This window comes from Heliangelus exortis, chromosome 1 (genome assembly GCF_036169615.1).
Source record: "Heliangelus exortis chromosome 1, bHelExo1.hap1, whole genome shotgun sequence".
Lineage (NCBI taxonomy): Eukaryota > Metazoa > Chordata > Aves > Apodiformes > Trochilidae > Heliangelus > Heliangelus exortis.
In genome coordinates, this window is record NC_092422.1 from 26,638,740 (window position 1) to 26,659,716 (window position 20,977).

The 20,977-nt window shown below is 40.9% G+C and overlaps 1 protein-coding gene across 2 annotated transcripts; it reads right to left on the reverse strand.

Moving 5' to 3' along the window:
- Positions 1-1,003: 1,003 nt before the first annotated feature.
- SERPINE3 (serpin family E member 3) lies at positions 1,004-20,155 on the reverse strand. Of its 2 annotated transcripts, none has more exons than XM_071738659.1 (9): positions 20,074-20,155; positions 18,991-19,288; positions 15,277-15,510; positions 13,064-13,261; positions 9,868-10,066; positions 8,672-8,772; positions 5,283-5,369; positions 2,525-2,608; positions 1,004-1,152 (listed from the first exon to the last, which is right to left on the reverse strand). In XM_071738659.1, the coding sequence occupies exons 2-9, from the start codon at positions 19,247-19,249 to the stop codon at positions 1,112-1,114; spliced, it is 1,203 nt and encodes a 400-aa protein (XP_071594760.1). In that variant the 5' UTR covers positions 19,250-19,288; positions 20,074-20,155; the 3' UTR covers positions 1,004-1,111. The 2 variants fall into 2 exon arrangements, with proteins under 2 accessions (XP_071594760.1, XP_071594766.1); XM_071738665.1 differs by having other exon boundaries at positions 19,990-20,108.
- Between the last annotated feature and the right edge of the window lie 822 nt (positions 20,156-20,977).

The window sequence follows — 20,977 nt, forward strand, 5'->3', positions numbered from 1 at the left end:
GTCTTCCTTTTCCAGAGCTTCTCTGTTCTAATAGATGAAGATCTCTGTTCTAGGAATGAAGAGCAGTTCAGTATCACTGGATTTTCTGTTCTTAATCAGAGAAATGAGTGAAAAGAAGCTAATGCTGAATTGCAGCTACAGTAGGATGATACCCTTTGACCTTGTGTACTTTCTACTTCACTATTCAGTGACGAGTGTGACAAACTCATGCACTGAATGCACATCCACATCAATGACAAAAGCCACAACTTTATCAGGACACAACGCAGTAAAGCAGGGGTCAGAGGCCTTTGAGAAATGCTGCACAGGGTTTTTCCATCTCAGAGGTTTTTACATGTTTACAAATATTGGGAACAGCAGAAGGTGCTGCTTCTTGGCCATATCTTTCAACTGGCCTAGATGCTCCTAACTTCTGGAGAGCTTTGCTTTATGCAGTGGGAGCTCCTTCCCTCTGATACTTTTCCTCTGTTGCAGTGGTTCACAATTTGCACATGAGATTGACTCTTGAGTTGAATCTTGTACTAAAATAATCACGTGTCCCAAATTTTGTCAGGTTGCATTTTTCCACACTCTTCTTTTAGCCTCATTCAGTGTTCTTCAGGGATGTCAATTCTATGCAATGCTCATTTTTAAAAAAAAGTAAAATAAAAGGTAGTAAAGGTAGGACTATTACCTTTATTCAGGTATTTAGTCGCTGTTTGAGTGGGTATTTTTGCTTCCTACCTGTTCTGTCAGTTTTGGAACAGCCTAGCGACTTGATTGCCTTTTCACAGTGTTTTGCTGCTTGCTTGTTACCTCACAATCTCAGCTGGATTAAATCTGGGCCTGGGATAAATCTAAACCTGAGTTTTGTGCTTGAGTTTTTTACTTCAGGACAGGGGAATAAAGTTGAAGCTTCATCTTTGCTGTGCTAATGATTCCTGGACAGCTGTAAGTATCCAGTAGTGCGTGAAAAGGAAAAAGGTAGTGGAGGACTTGACCACTCGTAGGCTTTCAAAATCGATACTCTTTACAACAGTGTTTTAATAAATACAAACATTGTAGCCTTTAATTTCATTGCAGGGAAAGCTCATTGTAGGAGGAAAAGAAGACTGTCCTTGTCTAGTGTTTATTATGCAGGATTTGTGACTCTTCCTATAAAGAGCACTGAACCTGTAAATGAAAGCAATATTAACATTAGTTCAGTTAGGGACTACATTTTCAAAGTGTAGTACAGTATAAACACATAAATTAAGTCCAGAATGAGCAGATTTGTCATTATTCATTGTTTGTATGGAAAGATTGACTGCAACTGCATGCTCGCTTTGGAGTAATTTCAATATTTTCCAGAAGCAAGCAGTACCTCAGGTGGGATCTCACAAGAATTCTGAGATATCCTCCTAAAAGCTGCTGAGGTAGGAATTAATAGTAGGGAAATTCAAGCCCTGAAGTCCTGGTGCCTACTACTCAAGTGTGTTTGTTTGCTGTGTGTTGTCTGTGTAGGTATGAATAAACTTCACTTATAGAGAAAGATTTATATTTTAACTCCTTCAGATATTAATCCAGCCCATTTCTAATTTGAATTGCCCTGTGGAAGTCAGTCCTTAGTCCTGGGACCTGGGAGTCTGGATTGACAGGAAGCTGAACATGAGCCAGCAGTGTGCCCAGGTGGCCAAGAAGGCCAATGGCATCCTGGCCTGTATCAGGGACAGCGTGGCCAGCAGGTCCAGGGAAGGGTTTCTGCCCCTGTACTCAGCACTGGTGAGGCCACACCTCGAGTCCTGTGTCCAGTTCTGGGCCCCTCAGTTCAGGAAGGATATCGAGGTCCTGGAGCAGGTCCAAAGGAGGGCAACCAGGCTGGTGAAGGGACTCCAGCACAGATCCTATGAGGAGAGGCTGAGGGAGCTGGGGCTGTTCAGCCTGGAGAAGAGGAGGCTCAGGGGAGACCTCATCACTCTCTACAACTCCCTGAAAGGAGGGGGTAGCCAGGGGGGGTTGGTCTCTTTTCCCAGACGACTTTCAACAAGACAAGAGGACACAGTCTTAAGTTGTGCCAGGGGAGATTTAGGCTGGATATCAGAAAGAATTTCTTTACTGAGAGGGTGATCAGGCAATGGAATGGACTGCCCGGTGAGGTGGTAGATTCTCCGTCCCTGGAGACATTTAAAAAGAGACTGGATGTGGCACTCAGTGCCATGGTCTAGCAACCGCACCGGTGGGTCAAGGGTTGGACTTGATGATCTCTGAGGTCCCTTCCAACCCAGCTGATTCTATGATTTAAGTTCTACAAAGTCTTTCTAGTGCCTATAATTATCATAAAAATAAAAAAAAGAGATTAATTTGCCTTCCCTGACTTCTGTGACTATTGCACAGTCCTTTCAAAGAAATGAAACTGTGTTTATGCTTTTGACCTCCTAAACCCGCTGTTTCCATGGCTGTTGGAATTTCTTGGACTGAAGAAAGGCATTTTATTTACTAAGAACTTGTTACTGGTTTCAGTGCTGCTCGTGAAGGATTCTGCTATTGAAACAGAGAGCATGCATACCTGTGGTAGCTTGTCTCAGGAAGAACAAGAAGGGTCTGTCTGCTTTGAAAATAGGTGTTCGAGATCTTTTCAGTAACACCATCGCTGTAATGCAAGGAAGAAAACCTCAATAAAATGTGTCCTTTTTCCTTCCATCTTCTCTATAGTGCCCTCTAGCTCTAATGCTTAGTACTGCGATTTTTAAGTTGCTTCTCTGCTTTTAGGATAAAATGATGACTTTATCCAACGCTGAAAACAGTTTTTTTTCTGAAGTGAGGCTTATCTGGCTTTGGATTGAAAAGTTAATATGGGTTTTTTGTTGTCACAGCCTTAGGTCTGCTGAAGTTGGACTGTGCTGGTGCCTAACTTGTTAGCCAATTCCTGCTCTGGTAAAAAAAATAAGCAGGGCAGAAATGTCCCTTTTCTGAATGAGAGACAAACAGCAGAGAAATATCTGCATCATCCTAGAATTTCTCTGTCCAAGCTCTCAACAAAACTTAAGTATCCTTCATCTCCTGTCCTTCTGCTCTCTGGCAGTGGGTTAAGTATTGGTTAAACAGAGAGTCCTTAAGCATTATGATGGCTCTGCAATTACTCAGATATGTCTCGTTTAAACAAATTCTTTTGTTTATCTGTACAGTATTTAGAATAAATTGTAAAAAACATTTTTTGATTTTTTTACTGAGCAGTTAAAAGAATGAACTGCAATTGAAAATTCAAGTAAGACTCAGTAAAACCAGTTTCACTGTTACTATTTCAGTGCTCCTAGAAATCAAAACCTGACTACTTTAGCTTTCAAGCCACCATGCAACTAGATCCAGAACTTTTGAAGTAAATAATGAATGTAACTATACCTTTTTTAAGTGGTTTCTTATCTTGGTCTGACTGCAGTTAAGGAAGATTTTGGCATACAGATTCAATACTGATTTCAATGGTGTAAAGGCCTCACTGCTGTTACACTTTGGTATGAAATTGAAGTGACATAGGAGCTTCTATTTTATATGTGAATTGCCAGAAAAATTATGAAGATTATGTGCCCCAGTAGAGATGAAAGTTATTGTAAAATTTAAAACTCATAAACTGTCATAAAATTTCAAACTCTACAGCTCTGTAGCAAGGTAAACTTTTTTATGTCAAATTTTCACTGTACACCCACACAACCTACAGCATCTTTTTCAGAGCTGCTGTCTGGGGAATCCTACACCAAAACAGATGTGCTCAGGTTCCTTGAGGCATCATGACCATGGGATGTCTGCACTGTGCTGCCCAACATTGGGGGTACCATGGTGTGATGCACTCTGGTGCTCTCCCCAACTTCTTCTTGGTTTTCTTTCAGAAAAAGGACAAGGTGGGGACACGGGAGAGACCCAGATCTTGCCCTGATCTTCAGTCAAGGACCACCAGTGTTTGCAGTGTGCACGTGGAGAACATCTGCAGTCAGCACAGCACAAGGAAGCAGGAAGGCAAAATGGGGTTGACAATTGCCCTTTGCTGTGCTGATGTTTGAACAGCCTGAGGTCATGTTCAGCTTCTGAAGAGAAGTAAACAGAAGTAATATCTATGTAGCCCACACAGGGGGTACCTTTGGCAAAACTCATGTGACCAGAAAAAGAAAAAAGAAAAGAAAGAGAAGTGAAAAAAGAAAAAAAAAAAGAAAAAGAGAAAAGAGGAGAAAAAAAAAAAAAAAAAAAAGAAAAAGAAAAAGAGGAGAGAAAAGAAAAAAGAGAAAGGAAAAAAAGGAAAAAAAAAAAAGAAAAAAAAAAGAGAAAAGAAAAGAGGAGAAAAAAGAGAAAGAGGGGAAAAAAGGAAAAAAAGAAATAAAGAGAAAAGAGGAGAAAAAAGAAAAAAAGAAAGAAGAAAGAAAAGAAAAAAGAGAGAAAAAAAGGAAAAAAAAGAAAAAAAAGAAAAAGAGAAAAGAAAAGAGAAAAAAGAAAGAAAAAGAAAAAGAGGAAAGAGGAGAAAGAAGGAAAAAAAGAAAGAAAAAAAGGAAAAAAGTAAAAAGAGAAAGAAAAAAAAGGAAAAAAAGAAAAAAAAAGAGGAGAAAAAAGAAAAAAAAAGACAAAGAAAAAGAGGAAAGAAAATAAAAAGAAGAGAAAGAGAAAAAAAAAGGAAAAAAAAAGAAAAAGAAGAAGAAAAAAAAAAAAAGTTGGAGGGCACAGTAATTTTGTTCCCCTGATTTAGAAAAGCTGTGATGGAAGATTTCTATTGAGAAGTCATTCAGCTTGTGAAGGTCATTTATTGACTCTGTAGTCCATAGCAAATTATTTGTTAGGAGAAGCTACTGCACACAAAGGCCACAACTCAAAGTACCTAAGAAACAAGTTTGACTCTGTGAGGACAAAACTTTCCCTGTCACGACCTTGGATGCTACCAAAGGGATCATCTTCACACACAAACTCTGTAACAGTTCAGGAGCTATGGACAAAACATTATAACTTATTTTCATTCTTTGCTTTTATGATCTTAGGAAACAGATCTAACTAAAGGAAAAAGAAGTGGGTTGTTTTCTTAAGCTGGGCTTTGCCTTGGCAGGAAAAGTTGTTCTTCACCTGAGAGTTTGTATGTTAGTCTAGGATCAAACATGGGAAGGGAAGAGCTTCAGAGTTATTTACAAAGTTAAAATGGAAACATGCTAAATATAAAAGTTTGAATTGAGTGTGCATTTAAATGCTACTGTGTTTTGTTGTTGCTGGAGTTTTTTTCTAAATAAAAGACTAGTAGTTTTTTCTATAGTCATCATTTTCAGAAGTGAAGTGTAAAGTTTATATATTTGATTTACCAGTAGCTCCTGATGCCTTCGTACCATCTTCTGTTACTTCAATCTCTGCTTTGTGAATAGCTTCTGAAATATAAAGGCTACTTTGCTCTGCAAAAAAACCACCCAGAAATTAAGTTATTTTCTGAATTCCATTGTGAACACTTTTAAAAAAATTATTATAAATTTGGAATACTTTTACCTTTTTTGCTGCAGAATCTAAGGATGATGTAACTGCTGGGTATTTCACCTGGGCAGCTAATTCAGTGACAGCATGATGAATACAGTACATGTCACATTAGCTTTTTTTCTGTTTCAAATACCTCTACTCAGCACTGGTGAGGCCACACCTCGAGTCCTGTGTCCAGTTCTGGGCCCCTCAGTTCAGGAAGGACATCGAGGTCCTGGAGCAGGTCCAAAGGAGGGCAACCAGGCTGGTGAAGGGACTCGAGCACAGATCCTATGAGGAGAGGCTGAGGGAGCTGGGGCTGTTCAGCCTGGAGAAGAGGAGGCTCAGGGGAGACCTCATCACTCTCTACAACTCCCTGAAAGGAGGGAGTAGCCAGGGGGGGGTTGGTCTCTTTTCCCAGGCAACTCTCAGCGAGACAAGAGGTCACAGTCTTAAGCTGTGCCAGGGGAGGTTTAGGTTGGACATTAGAAAGAATTTCTTTACAGAGAGGGTGATCAGACATTGGAATGGGCTGCCCAGGGAAGTGGTGGATTCTCCATCCCTGGAGATATTTAAAAAGAGACTGGATGTGGCACTCAGTGCCATGGTCTGGTAACTGCAGCGGTAGTGGATCAAGGGTTGGACTTGATGATCTCTGAGGTCCCTTCCAACCCAGCCAATTCTATGATTCTATGATTCTACCTTCTACTGGTTCATTCACTGCAGCACGTTCAAAAAACCAGCTCAGGATAAACCTGCCTTTCAATTGCTTCTTATCTGCCTTTCACATTAGAAGATCCTCAGTTCTAATTTTGACTCAGCTCCCTAGTTTTCAACTGTGTGCATAATAGGGGGGAGCAGAGACAGTCTGAGCACTTAAGTTGGGTGATACTAAGGACTTACTAGCTCCTTACTAGCTCATGTAGCTGAGGTAGTGTAACTACATGGCTTTTGGATCAGCATGACCTTCTGTGCAGGCAGTTTGGAGAACAAGCTAAAATGCCCACGTGTGTCTTGAATTTTTCTGCCTGGACATGTCCTTTGTCAGGTGCCTCTGACTTCTGTGTGAAACGTGGGTCCTGGTTTCAGTCAGACAGTGATGTTCTTAGGAGAGAATCTCTACTGTGAATGCAAAGATGGGATCATTTTCTGTGAATGAATGATCATCATTCAGATCTGCTTTATAGTCTGAAAGAGGGGGATTGACAGGATTTTGGCTGTGTTTTTATTGGTGTAAGCCCAGGAAAGCTGTGAGGTGTCCTTGCGTTTCTACTGATGAAACCACCCGCCCAGCTGACTGCAGAGGGCAGAAAACAGGGAAGGTTGAGAGGTCTTTTCTTTCAGATCTCAATATAGATCACTGCATATGGCAATTGCATATATCTGGCATATAAGTGAAAACTGGAAATATTAAAAGAGCATTTTGTCTTATCTACTTCTATCAGAATTTTGTCTGGTTAAAAATCTAGGATGGAAACGATAAAACTGGGGGGAGGTGATTTATATATGTGGGGTTTTTTGTTTTTTTGTTTTTAATTAGATATATCTAACATCTTTTGGAGGAAAAAAAATGAAGTAACACATTTGTTTGCTAAGTGTGATCTGAGAGTATTTCGAAGGTTACAGCTTCTGCCTCATATGGATGAGGAACTGAAAAATCACCTGTTCTTTTTCCAACTCAATCTATTGGTTAATTAAAAGATGAACCTTCCTTATAAACTGCCTTATGTAAGACTTAGTCCATCATGGCTATAACCCTACTATTATGATACGTAACTGATTAGTGGAAGAGTAGAACTGTAAAGGTCCTCAACAAATCCTTTTAATCCATAACCCACCACAGGGTTTGACAGGATCAAATACTTCTACAAGATAATACTTCACATTATACAGGATGTATAAAGCTGTTAAGTTGCATAGAAAAGAAGCTCCTAAATGAGATTGTTTATGATGGAGTTCATTTCCTCAAAGTCTTTTACCTTATTAAAATAGATATTAACCTTATAAAATGCACCTCTGTGCACTTTATTGCTGTATAATATTTGTTTGCAATAAATGAAGCAGCAGGCTTTAACTGTGTGTGGGGCCTACAGAGAAGATGAGGAGGGACTTTTTACAAGGCTGTGTAGTGATGGGACAAGGGGTAATGGTTTTAAGCTGGAAGAAGGTAGATTTAGGTCAGACATTAGGAAGAAACAATTCAGCATGGGGGTGGTGAGATGCTGGCACAGGTTGCCCAGGGAAGCTGTGGCTGCCCCTTCCCTGGCAGTGTTCAAGGCCAGGTTGGATGGGGCTCTGAGCAACCTGGTCTGGTGGGAGGTGTCCCTGCCCATGCAGGGGGGATGGATCTGGATGAGCTTTAAGGTTCCTTCCAACCCAAACCACTCCATGATTTCTATGAAATTTTAAAAGGGGTATTAAAAACCTCATAAGTAGTGTGCCTTCTGAGGTCTGTCCCCAAAAAGCAACTTCTCTGTAAAAGCAGTTTTTTTCTAAATTGAAGGAATTTCTTTGTGTGATACCTCCATTTATTTACTCACAAACACAAGAACTGCATGAACTCTCTGCATCTCTAGGATCAGCTACCACTCTGAGTCTTTACTATGAGCAAAAATGACTAAATTGAAATAATTTGTGTTGTTAAAAGTAGTAAAAACAAAAGGAGATGGATAATTTTGGACTTCCAAACCCAGTACAGTTTACAATCTTAACAGTAGTATTTTAGTAAAGAGAAAGTTTAATTTAGTCACTGGAACAGTAAGACAGCATAGTATGGGTACACTACAATATTGTTTGTGCCAATTTTTTTGTCTGTTTCAGGAGCTGGAACACTGCCTTAATGGATCAGCATCTCTAATTGTGAAAAGACTATTTAAAAGCACAAATAGGAATGCAATTTTTACTAAAATATCCTAAATTTCTGAGCAAGTATCTATTTTCCAAGCCTACACTGCCTTCTCAGTTTCAATTTTAAAGAAAGAAGGGAGGAAAAAAAGAAGAAAAATATATAAAACAAGACCAAACCCAAGCCTGTCCTTTTCAAATTCCTCTTCCCTACAAAACAGCAGCTCAAAATACAATTGCCAATAATAAAGTAGAACAGTTGAGTATGAATTGTATTCTAGAGTTTCACAGAGGAAGAAGTACAATCAGTTCAGAAGGCCCAGGTCTACTGAATCATTCAAATGTGAGAGTCTACAATGATTGGGTCAGTGATCAGTTTTTATTCAGTTGAGCCTCTTACCTGAAATACCTTTAAAATTAGCAGTGATGGGATCAAATGCATCTCTAATTCCCAAGGCAGAAAAAACTGTCTTTAGGTCAAAAAGGCTTTGAATACTGAACCTGAAATTAATATGATAGATCTCATTTAAATGTGCTATTAGTAGTTTCACAGAGCTGAAAGGTGGAGCAGATGCAATTTATCTCAAGCCTTTGTGTTTCATCCATCAATTTCTGCACAAGCTCAGTGCCTTCCATCAGATTTGCAGAAAAAGGGACTCATCTTCACTTGAAGATGTTAACAGGAGGAATCCCTCCCCTCCATCTATTGCAATCAGACTGCCTCTCAGTCTTCTCGACTCATGAGCTCCATATTTCCCCAAATGTCCTCTTTTAACAATCTTTCAGATGTAGCAAAGGGCCCTTGGAAACATTTTCAAAAGATTATCTTGGAAAAAAAAAGGGATATTGATGTACAAATTGTTTTCCAGTGCTTTGTTAAGGTGGGGAATGCATTATAAGAGGGGTGTAATGAAGCCTTTCCAGGCTGAGCCATACAATAGGTACAGCCACAAAAGACCCTCCTGCTCCTGGCTCCTGCTGGCAGTTTCATTTGAATTAATTTTTCTCTGTCTGATAGAAAATACTCCCAGGATATGTGAATCTGGTAGCAACAGCTAATGACTAAGGTAGAAAACAGAGGGCTGAAACTTGCTTTGTGTACAGAAAGATGGATATGTCTGGTGGGGGTTCTTTGTAGAGTGCTTTTGCAGTATACTAGCAAGTAGTAAAAATAAACTATTGTGTGGTTTGTTTGTTGGTTTTGGGTTTTTTTTTTAAAGGTTATATATTTACTCTTCCTTCAGGAAAAAAAGAAAAAAGAATGGAGTGTGGTAAAGAGCCAGAAATGTTTTCTCTCTTTTTTAGATCTTTAAAGGATTGTTATGCTCCAAACAACTTCTAGGTAAAAGCTGATCCTACAGTCAATGGAAATACTTGTATTTTACAACAGCACAGAGCATACTGGAAAGTTCTGGCATTCCAGCTTACCATTTCAGGTCTTAAGAAAGAATTTGAACTTTTTGAATTACGTGATGAGTGGCAAAACTGGAAGTCCCTCATTTGATTTTGCCTCATACATTGCTTGTTGTCAGCATTATCACACAGAACTATGACAACTGAAGTAGTGAAGCTAACAAGAGTATTAATATCACTTACCTAGGTAGAAAAATGTCCATCTTCATTCTCTTTAAGCTGTTGGCCCAGAGGGTTATGGTTTTAGCAGAAAGGTGAGACTCGACCTGGGACAAAGTTGTTCCTTTGTGGCTGGGAAGCACTAGGAACATGCTGAGTTTCTCCCCCAGGTATGGTAACTCCATCACACTGACAGCTTCCAGGGCTATGGTCTGAAATTGGCCTGTGAGTGGGCAAATACAGATCTTGCATCATCATACAAGCAGGGGAAAAAGCCTGAAAAGCCACAACCCAAGCCTGAGTCAGCAGATGGCTCATAACAGCAGTGATGGGTTATAAGGGACTCTCTCCTTGCTTGAACTGATGTTGAGCATCCCATGAGGATTATACATATGCTAAATCACTATTCAAATACAGTTGCTTGGAAAATTGATTTTGTAACATTGCTGCAATGCTTAGAAGGAATGTGTAAACATTAATGTTGACATTTTCTTCCAGTAGTGTTAATTGTCCCCAGGATGATTTTTCTGCCTGGCCACGTTAAAAGGATAAACACAGTTGTAAATGCTGTGATCAATAACAGGTCACAGTTTCTCTCTCTTCCCCTGTGTTTTGGACAGGAGACAGCTGCTGTCAGTTTATAATGAAGGGAAGTTATCTCATGCTTCTGTTTTGTTGTACTGAGCCAGTATTTTGTATTAATTTCAAACTGATTTGTTAGAAATGTTTCTGGCATTTCTAGTGACAAAGACTGAATTGAGCCTATCACATCTGACAGTCAGCAAATTTTTAACTGGTCCCTTTCATTTCAACTTTCCTCAAAAGTCTCTCCAGCTGCAGAGAGCTCACTCACTTCAGGCTGGATGGAAAGGTAATCCCAGTATTTTGACTAATTGTCCTTTTCTGGGCAAATATGTGATGCTAAGGGAAAATAGGAGGGAGTTCTTGTGTTAAGGCAAATCAGCACGACACAACTCTGATGTTACATCAAGCTTGCAGGGGCTCATGAGCAAATATCCAGTCAGTCAGTGCAGTTCAGCTGCTACATTTCTGGTCACTGGTCTTTGCACAGCATCTCCATTTGTGTAAGCACACAGTCCACCTTCAGTCATTTTAGGCCTCTCATTTCTTCATCCCATTCTACTAAAAGAAAAATTCAGAGAAAAGGTCTGCTCCTGGGCTAACAGGTGGGTGTGAGTCCCAAGAAACCTGCTTGTTCACCTAAATAACTTGCAAAGCTGTGGGGGGTGAGGCTGTTCCAGGTACCACAAGTAGCAAAACCTCTGCTGGGGATACAGAATCACCCAGAGCTGAAAGATCATTAGGAGATGCAGTAACTTTTGTTGCTCAACAACAAGGATGAGAAGGTGTAGGGGCTTGGAAAGGCAAAGTCTGTACTCTTCTCTAAAGTCAACATATAGAAAATTCAAATGGAAAGAGGATGGGAGTCAGAGGTGTGAAGGGACTCAGAAGGTGGCAGTCCCAGCAGGAGGGAGAAGCATGGTGGGCACACCAGGATGTCCTGGAAGAAGAAACACTACAAAGGTAGATATAACAGTAAGGACAAAAAGTGGAAAGTTGCAAAAAGTGGTTTTTTAGCTCCGTGAATTATAGTTCAGACATAAAAAGGCATAGAAGTAACAAGCTACCAACTACCTACTTGATGCAGCTGTTGCACAGAAAAGTAAAAGGTTTTAACCATGTAAATAAGAGGGAAAAGGAAATAGGATGGTGCTGCTGAACACTGTAACTTTTTTTATTCTTTATTTTTTTATTTTATTTTTTAGATTCATCCCAGTTATTTTCTGGAATGCATAGGAAATAAATAATCTAATGATATAGCAAAGGATAATGGTGAGGTTCCTAGTGGAAATGAGATAAAAACAGGCGGTATTGAAACACCAGAGAGAGAAACAAAGTTTAAAGTACTTGAGAGAGACAAATAATGTCCTGGGGTCTGGCTGATCACCAACCCAGAAAATGAAAAGAACTTGGATATGGGATTGCAAATAGGTCACCAAAGACTTTTTAATAGACTATAGATTCATTTTTTTCCCATGACTGGAAAACAGGAGTAAGTTTATATAAAAAAAAGAAAAAAATAATCTGTGAATGTTTAGGTTTTTGGGAAGTTTTAGTACGTACCCTGTAAAAAGAATAATCAAATCACAGAGGGAAATGAGACAAATTGCAATATTGAGCAGTCCCTAGGAAACAAAGCTGTAAGTTTTAAACTTGATAATGAATTTGACAAAAGGGCCATCTAGTTTTAAGTAAAACGTTAAACATTGTTTGACTGTGGCACTATTTACAGGTAAAAGTGATTGGAATTAGAGTAAATATCAAAGCTGAAAAGAAACTATGTAACTGAAGAATAAAGCTGACATGATGCTAAGAGACAGAAATGGGTAGAAATTAGACTTGGAATGAAGAAGGGTTTTACCCAAGTGCAGTTCTGAAAAAGGGTGGAAGGGAAAGGAGCTTTTTATATTTTGAAAGAGATTGTAGAACTAAATGGCAAAATTCCTCATGGTAGAAAATTAAGCCTACAGCATGAGTTCTACTACCAGCAACCCTAAGAGTCCAAACTTTTGAAAGGAGCATACACTGTATCTATATTACACAAATAAATGTTTGACCTATATTTATTCTGCTTAGGCCCATACTGAGATCATCCACTGATTGGATATAAAGGACAGAAAATTTTCTCTTCCCTTTCTTGCAGAATTTGGCACTGAACATTTGCATTGTACATCCTTGGAGACAGGTTGTGAACAAAGACAGAAGGGGTGGGTGTGCTGTCCTGGTGCTCATGGTGACACTGTATCCTCTCTCTCTTGCTCACAATGATTCAGCTGAGGGCCCAGAAAATTTCTTACCCACCTCACAAATCAAACGGCTTGGGGCTTGGTATAATTTTAGTATTAACTAAAACTCTTTCATGGGTTCAGATGGGCTTCTTAAGGTTTTCCCTTCCTCAGCTGCTTTATTTAACAGAATTCATGCTATTGCAAAGAACTTTGTATCCTGCTGTATTCTCAGTCTCTCCCATTCCCTTCTGGAAGATTATCTCGGTCACCAAGGTGGTCTTTTCATTTGATGGGGTGTTTTCTCAGACTTTTCTGAGCTGGGTCAATCTTAGTGTGGTAGCTGTGCAAATTAAATACATAAAACTGCTCCATGTTGTACAGCAGAGCAAATCTGGGTCAGGGACAGTTACCATAGTTAACTTCATCCGTGTGATGCATTGTGGGCACTTTCAGGGTTGAGCCCTCCGCCGTGGTAAAAGGCAACATCTGGGTATCCATAAAGGAAAACTTCTTTTGCCACGTGCTTTTGAAGTACATGGTGCTCACCAAGGTGACCTGGCTGAGTGGTGACCCTGCACTCTCCAGTGGCATGCCGTGCACATCCCCATCTGAAAGGAAAAGAGGTGGGGAGGGGGGACATACAGTGTCAGAGTCTGATCTCACTTTGTCTCAAAAGAACAATTTTAAAGTGAATAGCCCTGGAGGACCTGGCCTGGCCAGGGATGAGCAGGGGGTGACACCCAGAAAGAGAGAACTAGTGGCTGGGTGGACACCCCTTTTCTGAGGGTCACCCTTCAATGCTGGGATGTCCCTCCAGGCACGATTACCCTGCCCAGGGTGGAGGAAGCCACCTTGATTGTCCTGATGCTGATGTACCTGGCTGAGGGGGCTGGAACAGAGCGGGGAGTGGTGCCTGGAAGGAGATAAGAACTGACACCTTCTGGGGAAACTCCCGCCCTCCAGGCAGCCTGTCTGCAATGGTTCTGATGCTGCTGGACCTGGCTTCTGTGGCAGCTGACTGACAGCTGCCCCTTTGGAACAAAAGGAACTCAGGGGTATATATGGCTGTCCATGCTGGGGCTGTGTCATCATCCCATGATCCATCACTGTTCTGCATCACACCCTGCCCAGGATCAGCACAATGTCCTGAAGAAACTCGCTGGGCAGCTGCACCCCTGGTGGTCACTCCCTCTCCCTCTCTCTCTCTCTCTTTTATATCTTCTCCTTTTCCTCTCTTCCTCTTTTTCCTGGCTCTATCATTTTGCCTGTGACGATTGTCAAATAAAAGCTGCTTGCACCCGACCCTTCTACAGTTGGACTTTGTTTCGCAGGTCTCAAACAAAAACAAATTTAATGTTACATCCTACCGTAACATACAAGTTGTCCAACTTGCCCAGGCCTGAAGACCAGGTCTGCGTGGGTAAATAAAGCAAGTCAAGCTCAGTATCTGTCCCTAAGGGCAAGAGACACAACTCACAAGGCACTGTTAAACCCTATATCTTCTTCCCAGCTCTACTTAGGCATTGAGATCACCTCTTGTTTCGTGCTCTCTCAAGAACCAAACTCAAGTTGGTCAATACTGAGGGCCAAAGCTGTGCCAGAACGATGCTCCTCACTGAACAGCATGGATGACAGCAGCCCCATGCTCAGTAGCATGTCCTGGCCCCAGCTGGTTTTCTAGCTTAAAGGTGCCCACGTGAACCTTGGGGTACTTCATCATTGGCACCAGAAATCTGTCCTGGAATGGATTCATAATTACAGATTGCTTTATGAAACAAATAAGACAACGGAAGCTTGTATCCCAATCCTCCCCCTCTCCTACTCCTATTTACTTGGCTGCTCAACTGATCCTACTTTGGGTATCTCCAAAATTTTTGGAAATGTGATCCACTTTTGATTCATTGATATGCATGAAACATGAACTCCCATTTTAGCACTTGCTTCTAGAGCAACACTTCCCTATCATGAAGCTGGATCACTTATTACAGGTTATTAGAGAAGGATACAAATTTGGTTTTCAACAGTAGCTTTAATGTGTGTGTTTAAAATCACCTTACATGTTGATGACCAAATTAACACTCACATAACTTAAGCTGATGGGGCAAATCAGGGACTGATTTTCCCTGCTGCTTCTAAGGACTTGCTTTTTCAATTATTTTTTCATTTACACAGAATTTCATTTCATTACTTTTCTTGCCTGTACAGAAAGTAAATTATTTTTATTTTCCACTTTGGCTTTTTAAATCCAGAGTCTGACTGCTGAGCTCAGGACCCTGTGTGTTCCCCACAGCAGCATGCAAGCATTCAACAAAGTTAACTTGGTCCCTGGGGATTTTGGCTGCTCCTCATTAAAACTGAAAACACTGGGAAGGATTGGCATTCTCAAAATTAGAGGAACAAGGCCAGTCTGGTAATTACCAGATTGATACTGCAAATTTATGCTCAGAGATTTAGACCTATTCTAGCTCTTTCCTCACATCAAAAATGAGCATCCGTGCAAGAATTAGATTTCCTGGCTGTCAGCCTTGGTTTGGACAACAAAAATACTTGGCTAAATGTGATTCCTCTCAATGCCCTTATTTTACAGTTTACTTGCCAACATCCTCACGGGTTGTTACGCTACCTCTGAGGTTCCCGGTGATCCATTCTTCTATTTGGGCTGTGGTTCTGTTGAGGTCAGTGAAGTTGGCTTGCTGCAGGCTGCTGTTTGCCCAGCGTGCAACACGTGCAACGAAGTGGGGTGAGAGCTGCACCCCAGCATCCACGAAGAAGGAAGATGCCAGCTGAACCACCCTGCCTGGGCTGGGCTCAGTCCCTCCCTCATCCGCTGCATGCAAGAAACCCTCCACACTTGGATCTGCCAGGCAGGAGAGAGGGGAAAGTTGCAATTAGCATGGTGAGGCTAAAGATAGTAAGGATTGCACCACAGCTCTGCAGCTCTCAGCTCCAGTGCTGACACTGGTGTCCTCTGAAAGATAAAGCACTGAAGCACCCTTGACTTTACAGGGTGCTACTGCCAAGCACTGCTGGCAAGGATGGTGATGCCCCATGCATGGGAAAGCATTCTTCAAGCTGCTGTAGAAATCATTCTAGTGCAGATAAATCAAGTGGCTCACACCACTATACAAACACAGCTCTTAAAATTCATAAGGAAATTTTTTTTTTTCTTTTTTTTTTTTAAACTCTCTGGGTTCCCATTAGTGATACCTGGTGCCTTTAGGTCTGACTGACTGAGGTGCCAGTGCTGCAGTTCTGCTCTCTCCCTCTAACACCGGTGCCACCCACCCCAGGACTGCTCTGGATCTGTCTCTGCTACCCCCTGCCCTCATGTGTTGTTTTGTTTCTTGAAGGATGGTGCTCAAAACTGGCTTAGGATTGCAGATGAGTCCTGGCAAGGCTAAATAGAGGTGCATGATGGATTGCTTTATGTGTGCTACAAGTGACTCTTCTTTTTATACAACCAACAACAGTGTCTGCTTTGTCTGAAGCACAGTTATATTTGCCATTCAACATCCATATCTTTAACTCCTAAGTACCCTCAGATCCTTTCCTAAAAACACTGTGCTTTGGCTAATTTCCCCCCAATTCAAATGGCTGATTATACCCTCTAAGTACAGAATTTGCACTTCTCTGTGTTGATTATGTCCTATTCACACGTTTCTCTGATTTTCCAGGATCCTTTTAAGCTCTATTCTTTAGTCTTTCAGGTTTTTGTACTTGGCTCAGGTGCTCCTCTGCTTTTCTTCAGGGTGGCCTGGGCAGCTCCCAGGTGCCTGACCCCTTTGTGGCCATGGCAGGATTCACCATTATGGACTGACTGGAAATCTTACTTTGACCCAAGGGACACCTCAGCCAAGGGGAGGAATCACCCACTTTCTCTAGATGCCTGTGAGTGTGGGCAGTGCTGGAGGGAGGTCAGGCTGGGCTGCCACCTGGGACGTGGGCAGTTTGGGGTGGATAACCAGGGAAGTCCACCCCTCCTGGACTGACCTGTCCCAAGCTGAGTGTCAGGACAAGGGCAACCACTGTAACCTGTGATCTCTGCAAACCTCCAGCTACCAGGAGACTTCTGCTACATTGGTTCAGATTCTTGATAGGGTAGAAGGAGAGTTTCACATCTACCAGCTGGGGTCACCTGAGATTCCAGTGTGTTTTTTCTGACTTAACAGTTCTCCTTTGATAACCTGCAGGATGACTAATCACCTGTGGGAAAGTTTGGTATTAAAATTTAGACCTATTACTCTTTAAAGGATAAAATACTGAAGTTCTTGAACACATGTCATGAAAACTTACATGGCCTGGGGGGTAAAGTTCCTTTTCTCGTGTGTTTTGCATTACTGCAGGAGCATTTGGCAAGCTCTCTGGAGGACGTGAGAAACCCAAGACAGTAAATAGGAAGCAGATGTTAACGTGAGGTGTGGTATCCTGAGCTTGTAACTTCAGTCATATCAAAGTGCTTACCTAACCAAAGTCCTGAATTCTTACTCAGAAAGCAGCCCAAAATTGCTTTAAAAGACTCTACCGTGGATAAAATAAAACAACAAAAAGAAACATCTTAAAACATGTCATTCTATCTGTGCTATCTAGAGAGACATCCCTTTAAAGACTGTTTTTCTTAGAATAAATGTGAACAAATCTTCCAAACATTAAAAGAAGATTACAAGTGTGTGTAAGAGCTGATTCTCCATGAATAGTGAATGAACCATCAATGTTTTCATTGTTTTCAGCCTGCTAAGGTTTTAACCACATCCTTCACTATTGTTTGGGACAGACCAACAGAAATATTAATGCAGACATCTGAGGGAAGAAGGAATTTTGTCACATAGGCATATAAATGGGATTTGGTTTTCCTCATCTGATAGGGAATTTGATCTAAGTATTTGGTATTTATTTGATTTTAAACCATTTGAGGAAGTGGTTTCCTTCTCTGTCATGAGAATTCTGCTGTTATAACCAATAGCAGTAGATCCCATCCTACTTTATTTTCACATTATACATTAATATTACTGGAAGCCAAAGCTCATGTGGCTTGTGCCACAGACAACTAAAATGGAAATAAAATGTCTTCTTCATATGTTGTGCCACATGAGAAGTAGGACAGCCAAAAAGAGCTCAGCAAGACATTAACAACCTCTGCACTTTTTTTGGTTACATTTTGTGTAGAGATCTGTGCTTGAATTTTATGATGCAATGTTATTCTTAAGGTTCTTTCTTAATAACTGAGCTCCTAATGATCAGAAGTGTCAAGCAAGGTACAACCCTTGTAGGAATTAATCTTGTTTAAAATTACCCACCTGAATTTACAGAAACAGGAGTCTTACAGGCAAGACTTCATTGTAGCAACTGCTGATAATATGGATGTACATGCAGATGTACCTGAGTATTTCAGGCAGAGTTTGCCCTTACTACTGTGTTGCTTTTGAATATCAGTGCTGTACAGACTGATAAGGCAGGTTACAGCACAGGACAGTGAAATGGCTTTAGGTTTTATCTTTAGTTTGCATACACTGAGATAAAATTTGATGTTTAGAAATAGCTGTGTCATCTCTCTACATAAGTCTTGTGTGTAAGCAGCAAATTTTGAAGATGATGCAGTTGTCTGCTTTTGATAATGCCCATAATGTAAGATAGTTTTTGACATGTGATGGGAGATGGTAGGATAATCGAGAGCTAAAATGAAAACAATATCCCTAAATTCAGCTGACTCAGTGCTGGATTTTAAGACATCTGCCTTTTTCATATCCCTTCCAGATTCCCAGAGAGTTTTATTTTATCCTGCTTTCAGGGAAAGATGCAATTGCACCATCCATCTGTCAATGTATATCTCTGCCAGTCTCCTAACAACTTTGCATCTTTTGGGCCATTTGTAATAACATTAGAATAAGGTGCAAAGTCTTATTTCATGTTCTATAGGTTTTATAGAATTTATTAATGGGGTAGCAGAGAAAATGACTGTCCTCTGCTTGTCATTGTCCTGACACAGAGGAGTCCAGGACACAAGAGACACAATACAGCCCTGAGAAACCAGAAGCAATTCTGCTGCTCATGATAAAAGCTTTTCTAGGTGCAGTTGTATTTTGGTGTAATAAAAGAGTAAGAACAGATCAAGAAAAAACAGGAGTAACAACATGCATATCAACTTCTCCCTTGAGTTTCCTTTGTCTGGTTGATACCTGGGGATCAAAAATGGAGAAAACACTCCTGCAATACATTCTGCAGTGACACAGAAGTCAGAAGTTGAATATGAGGTTCACAAGTCCTGTCTCCTCAGTAAAGCTGTGAATTTATTGCAGAACATAAAGACAAGAAGTATTTTTTTTTTAAAACAGTACATTACCATGAATGTTGTATCCGAGGGCATCCTGCAGCTCTGCAAAGGTATTTCCTTGAGCTCCAAACTGCAGCAGCTCCAAAGAAATTGCCACACTTGCTGGTGAGAGTATCAGGTTGGTTCTGTTCTCTGTTTCAGATACATGCTTGTAGAGCTTGATGGCAAATTCAGTCTTCAGTTCTTTCAGCTCATCATAGGAGATGCTGTTTCCTTTGGTAAAGCACCAAGCAGACAGGATAAATGCAGAGAAGGAAATGGGCAACATGAAGCTGAGCTGGGAACACTCTCCAGCTGCTAATCACACCTGCAATTAATAATACAGATTTATTTAGGAAAGCAGTAGGCCAAGCTGACAGAAGAGCTTTCTCTTGCCATCCATGTTAAGATATAACTTGCAATAATAATGATCACTGTTAAAATACTTGTCCAGCTCTACCCAGTAGCTATTGCCTTTAAAAAAAAAAATTAAAATGTAGGGGCATTCTGATGACTCTGTTGACCAACAAGAAATGAGTTTTCCAGAATGCTATACTGTATAGGATGTTGACCATTTCAGTGTGTGGAGACAGAGAACCTTATTTTAAAAGGGTTAAAAACCTGCACAGATGCTGTGACACCTTAGTGCTGTCTCCATGCTGAAGGGGTCACACACAGCACTCCCAGAAGAAAGGTCACCCCTGGTCATCCTGCAGATATCTAACTGGAACAGGCTGGGCTTTTGATCCAGGTTTGCAAAAGGCTGGCTTCAAATTTCCCCTTCCAGATATTTCTCCTATGAAGTTTATCCAAGTGAAAAAAAGGCTGTACCTACAAAAGGCTCCAGTGCTTGCATCATAAAATCACAGTTTCATATTTTTATGGGAAATCAAGCATTGGTCAATGCTGTATCAAAAGATGCTTCAATTAATATTTAAATTAATAATGCTAAAAATGACAGACTAGCTTTCTATACCAAACTCCACCTTTTGTACCTTGCATGCAAGTCTGCTTTTAAAAACACTGCACCTTCTTTCACTTCAGGATTTCCTACAAATCTTTCTCCATGCCCTTTGCTCTAGAGAGCACCTCTAATGCCTCGCATTTACTCACAGTCAGCTCTGTTAAATGGTCTTTGCCTTTCTCTGTCCTTCTGGGTGTCTGAATGGAAGCTGCCTATGTACCTCTTGCCTCCTTCTTTAATAGGTAGTGGAATAAAGACTTAAGTCATGAGGCTGCATTTAAAGGGATAGTCAGTGATCTGAGTCTCTGTCGGCGATGTCTGTACCACTCTGTCCAAATTCCTGTAGGCTCCAAGCTCTATGGAGAGCCAGGCAAAGCAGCATGCCACTGGCCTGCAAATCCAAGGCAAGGAACAAAAAGGTACACATGGAGATACAGTCAGCAACTTCCTTGCATGCCCTGTTTGAGCCTCATGAGACTTGTGACCCGCTGGTACCGAGCAAGGAATCTCCTATCTCTCTTCCCACCCCCCTCCTTCTTTTATATGAATTCCATTGATTCCTCCGCCACAAAGGGGAAGAGAAAGGGCTCTCTGTGTACCAGGCACACAGCTATTCTTTCCCCCCCCCCCTTTGAAACCTTATTCAGAAATCCCATGCAATTAAAATGTCTTTATTTGCCATTATTTTATTTTAATGCCATCTCAGATGGTAAGATTTTCGTTCACTCTTTAGTTTCCAGGAGAAAAGAAACTACAAAGGGATGGACTTGAAGAAGATGGAATGAGGAAGGGGTCTCTTTAATGGAACCAGAAGCAGAAGAGCACTGATTGTGGCTGCTTTAAAAGCAGTTGCAGCTGTTCATGGCTTTCTTCATGTAACAGGATCAAATTCTGCCTGTTATATTCACAGGTTCAGCCTCAGCAGGTTCAAAATGGCACCTAAGGCAAGGGAGGTTTCATCTTAAAAATGTGTGTAAAACAGCAGCTTACTGATTGTCACAGAGTTTGACATTATGTATATTACTTTGTTATTTTTCAATGGATGTTCCTGGT

Excerpts from the sequence above, each read along its gene's own strand:
- SERPINE3 (XM_071738659.1), bottom strand. The coding sequence starts at position 19,249 with ATGTTGCCCATTTCCTTCTCTGCATTTATCCTGTCTGCTTGGTGCTTT. Across the intron at positions 13,262-15,276 it reads GATCACCGGGAACCTCAGAG|ATGGGGATGTGCACGGCATG; the intron begins GTAGCGTAACAA and ends TTTTCCTTTCAG. Across the intron at positions 1,153-2,524 it reads CCTGAGACAAGCTACCACAG|GTTCAGTGCTCTTTATAGGA; the intron begins GTATGCATGCTC and ends TTTCATTTACAG.